The sequence below is a fragment of the Cariama cristata genome, unplaced genomic scaffold (assembly GCF_000690535.1).
Source record: "Cariama cristata isolate BGI_N322 unplaced genomic scaffold, ASM69053v1 scaffold2026, whole genome shotgun sequence".
Lineage (NCBI taxonomy): Eukaryota > Metazoa > Chordata > Aves > Cariamiformes > Cariamidae > Cariama > Cariama cristata.
In genome coordinates, this window is record NW_009623631.1 from 65037 (window position 1) to 69703 (window position 4667).

The 4667-nt window shown below is 53.2% G+C and overlaps 1 protein-coding gene across 1 annotated transcript; it reads right to left on the bottom strand.

Moving 5' to 3' along the window:
* Positions 1-3852, bottom strand: PQLC2 (PQ loop repeat containing 2). Its single transcript, XM_009702802.1, has 7 exons — positions 3683-3852; positions 2844-2973; positions 2566-2653; positions 1329-1483; positions 1026-1118; positions 433-618; positions 1-99 (listed from the first exon to the last, which is right to left on the bottom strand). Exons 1-7 carry the CDS (start codon positions 3850-3852, stop codon positions 1-3), a joined length of 921 nt encoding a protein of 306 aa, XP_009701104.1.
* Positions 3853-4667: the final 815 nt, after the last annotated feature.

Genomic DNA, 4667 nt, shown 5'->3' on the forward strand with positions numbered 1-4667 from the left:
TCAGCTCTCCAGGCTGTCACCCTGCTCGCCGAGAAGAGCATCCCTCTCTTCGTGGGTACCAGGTCTTCCTCTCTGATAAGCAAGGAACTGGAAGGAGATCTGAGAAGAGGTTAAGGCTCTTTGTGCAAGCAAGGGAGGGATTTACGCAACGCATTGGGTCTCACCACCCGAAAAAAGGCTCTTTGGGCCAGGAGAGGTGGAAACAGGACAACGAGCTTAATGCAAACAAGGGTCTGAAGCATTCAGCTGTTGCAACACCACAAATTACTCACCGGCACGCGGGTGAGCAAGCACAGCTCAAAAGCAACCACCGAGTAGCATCAACCCACCCACTCCTGCCTAACCCTGCCTGCCCTGAGATGGGATCGCTCCCTGCAAAGCCTTGTCAGCCGGATGTGATCCTGGAGGGAAGCACTGGCGGGGAAAGGATACAACCACGTCGAGGGAAAGGACGCCCAGGCTGCCCACCAGCCAGGGGAGGTGGTGCAGGACGTAGTCGCCTTCGCCTTGCCCCGGCTCGGGGTTCTTCAGGAGGACGCTGAGGCCGTAGAGCGAGTTCCCCAGCATCACCAGGGCAAAGAGGGAGTAGGAGACGCCAATGGTGGATTTCCTTTTGTACTGGAAGAAGAGGGATGAGAGAGAGTAGCTTGGGTGCAGCTCTCAGAAATCTCACTAGAAAGTAGTATCAATCAGCCTCCCCACCAAAAAAAAAAGAGAAGAAAAAAGGTGGTGACTCAATGCCAAGAAACTTTTAGTTCCTCTTTTGCTTGTAAATAAAGACAAAATGGAAGTCCTGCCCTCTAAATAGTGGTATGTCAAAGGGAAGGCAGAAAAATGAATCAGGTTTTGGAACAGAAATACAAAAAACCCAGCCCCTTATGAAATGATCAGAGATGGGGACCTGGGACCTCCGAGCAAAGAGGAGAAAGATGATCCCACCGCCCCTCTTCAATCTGAAATCTCAGGACCCCAGGGGGTCCCAGGACCGGGCTGCTGTCCTGCCCAGCTCACAGCGCAGCACTTACATTAGTGTAGATCTGGGGGACTCGGGAGCACAGGTACAGCACGGAGGAGACGGAGCCGATGGTGAAGCCAACGATCTCGCTCCTGGTGAAAAGCTGCAAGGGCTGCGAGCAGCCCCTGTGTTTTCAGAGACAGGCTTACCACCCACGCCACGGCTCCGTGCAAGGCCAAAACCCAGCCTTTGATCTCCCCATCTACCCCTCGCCCCCTTGAGCGAGATCTCACTGCACCAGCAGGACATGCCCACCCCCCTCGACACTTCATCTTCTCTCCCCCCCATCACCCCGATTTAGGAACCGGCTCACCTTCAACCCAAGCTCACCCACGTGAGCGGACAGCAGCGACCTCCCTTTAAACATCACCGGGTCCTGTGCCACGGCAGCACCTCTGCCCAGGAGGGAGACGGTCGACACCGTCCCCAGGGAAAGGAAGACGAAGGCTGAGTTGATGAGGGCAGTGACTGCAGGGAATCAAGCAGATGCTGGTTAGGGAGAGCTCCTCCATCAGCCCCCAGTGCTGCCCAGCAGCCTTGGTGCGTGCCAGGAGCCCCTCTGGGTAAAGAGACCTTCAAGCTCTCTCTTATCTCTGCGGCAGCACAGCCAGCACCAAGTAACCCAGGCAATAGCTGCTGCGGGTGTTTTATCTCACAGCAATACAGGCAATTTCTAAGTTATCAGGGAGGAAACTGCCCTTATCTCAGCAGACTGAGAGCACTCGAGTTTCTTTGGGTTTAGGGCTCTTAAAAATCACCCCCTCCATCTAGAAGCTTTTCACTGTCTTAACAACAGTGCATGTTCAAATCTCTGCCAGACAAAGCCCTGCTTCAACAGCAAGACTTGTATTATATTCTGTGAACAAGCTCGCCAGCATTAACAGAACTATACAGTTGACAGGCCAAATATCAATTCGTTTAATAAGTTCAAATGGATTAAATAAATTAAATAGTTATCAAGGTCACAAGGGATGCCTGTTCGTAGTTCACAGAAAGCTGCAATATAAAAAGTGGATTCTCTCTTGCTGTTTAAGCCTTGCAAGAATTGTTCAGGTTCCCTTTTTACTCCACTTGAAGAGGGAGGAACTTCTCCGTCATGTCAAGGCTGCCATTAATTGCAAGAGAAGTACTGACCCCGAAACAGTCAGAAAACTTCACTCCTTCCCTTAAAGCGCTGGCCTGACTCCAGAGTTCTGTCTGTGGCTTCCAGCTCCAAGATGGAGTCACCGTGTAACTGTGGGTAATTTCTTTCTACATTTAATGCAACTCACAGGGGGTTTATTTTCAACACAGACACTGCGCATGGCATTTTGGCAGGGTTTGCAGAAGCCCCAGGCACGGCTGGTAGCTATTTGCTAGCTTCGCCTTTCAGAGGCACTCAGGCTATCCAAGGAAAAAAACCAGCAAGCAACAAGAGACATCTAATAGCTGCATCGATGCATCTGCCCAGCATCTCCGCCCCGAGGCATCTCCCTCAGGGATTCCTTTCCCTCCTGGCTCCGCAGCCAAGGGGAGCGCACGGCCCCACCGCTCTTGTAACCCCAACTCACATCCTCCGCTCCGGTTCTTCACTTTGTAGTAGCAGTAGAGAGACAGCATCACCAGGTCTGCGAGCACGTAGTAAATAGCTGTGTAAACCTGCGGGGAGAAGGATGCGTTGGTCCTACCTGCGGAAAGGCTTCCAGCTGATGGCTGCATGAGCCAGCATCCCAGGGCTGTTTGGGTCTCCGGTTCCTTAAGAACCAGCAGCACCCATCCCCTCTCATCCCTCCTCCCTGGACTTCAGGGTGTTTGAGAGCCAACCCAGCCCCACCAACTTGGTCAGTACCTGCAGGGGCAATTGATCAGCCAGGAAGGAACCGATGAGGTTTAGGAGGTCTCCGCCCAGCCATCCCAGCAGGAAATATATGGAGAGAGCCTGGTCCATGATGCCCGTTTTGCAGGCTTGGTAAAACTGCCTGCAGAGTAGGGCAGAGACACAAACCATAACCCCCGGCCAGTTCAGTGCTACCTGGGAACCATCCCCAGGATTCCCGGTTCCTCCCACCTGGATCGTTTCACCATTGCCACCCACCCAATGCACTCAGGGGGTCGGGGGGGAAGGAAAAGCAGAGATCTCCTCTAGCAAAGCCACGTGCTCCCCTGCAAAACGTCCCCCGTGAGAAGTCCTGCAACCCACTGAGTGCTCGCCGCAACCTGCTGGGCTCAGGCCCTTGTGATCCGTCCCTCGTGCCAGGGCAGAAAGCAGCGAGGAAAAGCACCAGTTGCAGAAACCGCCTCTCGGGTTAAGAAATAATCTGATGATACACCGAGATCGAGCGTGACCCCTCGTGTCCCCCTCTGCCACAGTTGTCCTGGCACTTCCAAAAAGCCCAGGGCTCCTGGAAACATTTCTTCCTCATGTATGACCTGCAATGACTGCATTGCGGTTGGCTTGCGTGGGTTATTACAGCTGCCAAGCACAATAACAACAATATAATAACAAACAAGGCTTTGGGGCTGTACCGACTGCTCCCTCTCCTCCTGTTAAACCCAAATTTTCCAAGCCCAGATTGCTTTTGCTGGTTAGATTTAATAATTCAGGCAACTCGCGCTTGAAATTTGATTTTGAGAGAGGAGCGTTGTACCAAGGGAAGGGCTCGGCCGGGTTTCGGGAGCGATACTTACGGAAAAGACGCAGCCGCAAAGCAGAAGATGGAAACCAGACCCAAGACGATGCTGGCGATGTCCCGGCCGTCCTGGGCGCATTCGTTGAACACGTCCATCACCCAGCGCGAGCCGTTGGGACAGTCGGAAAGATTCCCGGGAGAAAGACCCCTCCAGCGCCGCGCATCCATGGCCTCCGGTGCTCAGCTCGGCCGAGGGATGTTTATCAACGTCCGGCAGCAAAACTCTTGGGATAATGCTGGGAAAGTACAATAACATGGTAAAAAATTAAATAACACTGGGGAAAAAGGTACCGATACCAGGAACAGGCTCAGGGCACCTCCCGCTGCGGCTCGAAGCCGGATGGCGTTACAAAAAACTCATTACCGGCTAATACACCCTTACCGGCCTTAATTCCGTGTCCGGTGGGATGACCCGACCGGGAACGCCGTCGGCCCCCGCAGGATTTGGCCCCAAAGAAGAAATAAAACCCAACCGGCGCGTTCTCGTAGGACAGGGACGTACCTCGCTTGCCGCTCGCCAAGTGGCTTTGCTTCGCTTCGGAAACCCGCTGCTTTTTTGGAAACTTCTTTGGTTTTGGGGTTTTGTTGGGGTTAGGTTGGTTTGGTTTTTTTGTCTTTTTTTTTTCCAAATCCACTGTTTCTTCAGAAACTTGCCGAGTTTCCTTCACAAATCCGCTGCTCTGTCAGAGGCTCGCTGCCTTTCTTCCCAATCAGCTGCTTTTCGGGAAGTTGCCGGGATTTTTTGCAGATCTGTGGCTCTCGGCGGGGAAATCACCAGGATTTTTGCAAACTCGCTACTTTTTCCATAAATTTACTGGTTTGTGTGATTTTTTTTTGTTCGCAAACCCGCTTTTTTCAGGAAACTTGCTGGTTTTTAGTCAAACTTTCCTCATTTTGGGAAGCGGCCCGCTCCCGCCCGCCCGGTCAAGGCAGGGCCCCGGGACGGACGCGGCGCATGCGCAGCGGTGTTTTGCCCCGGCGGG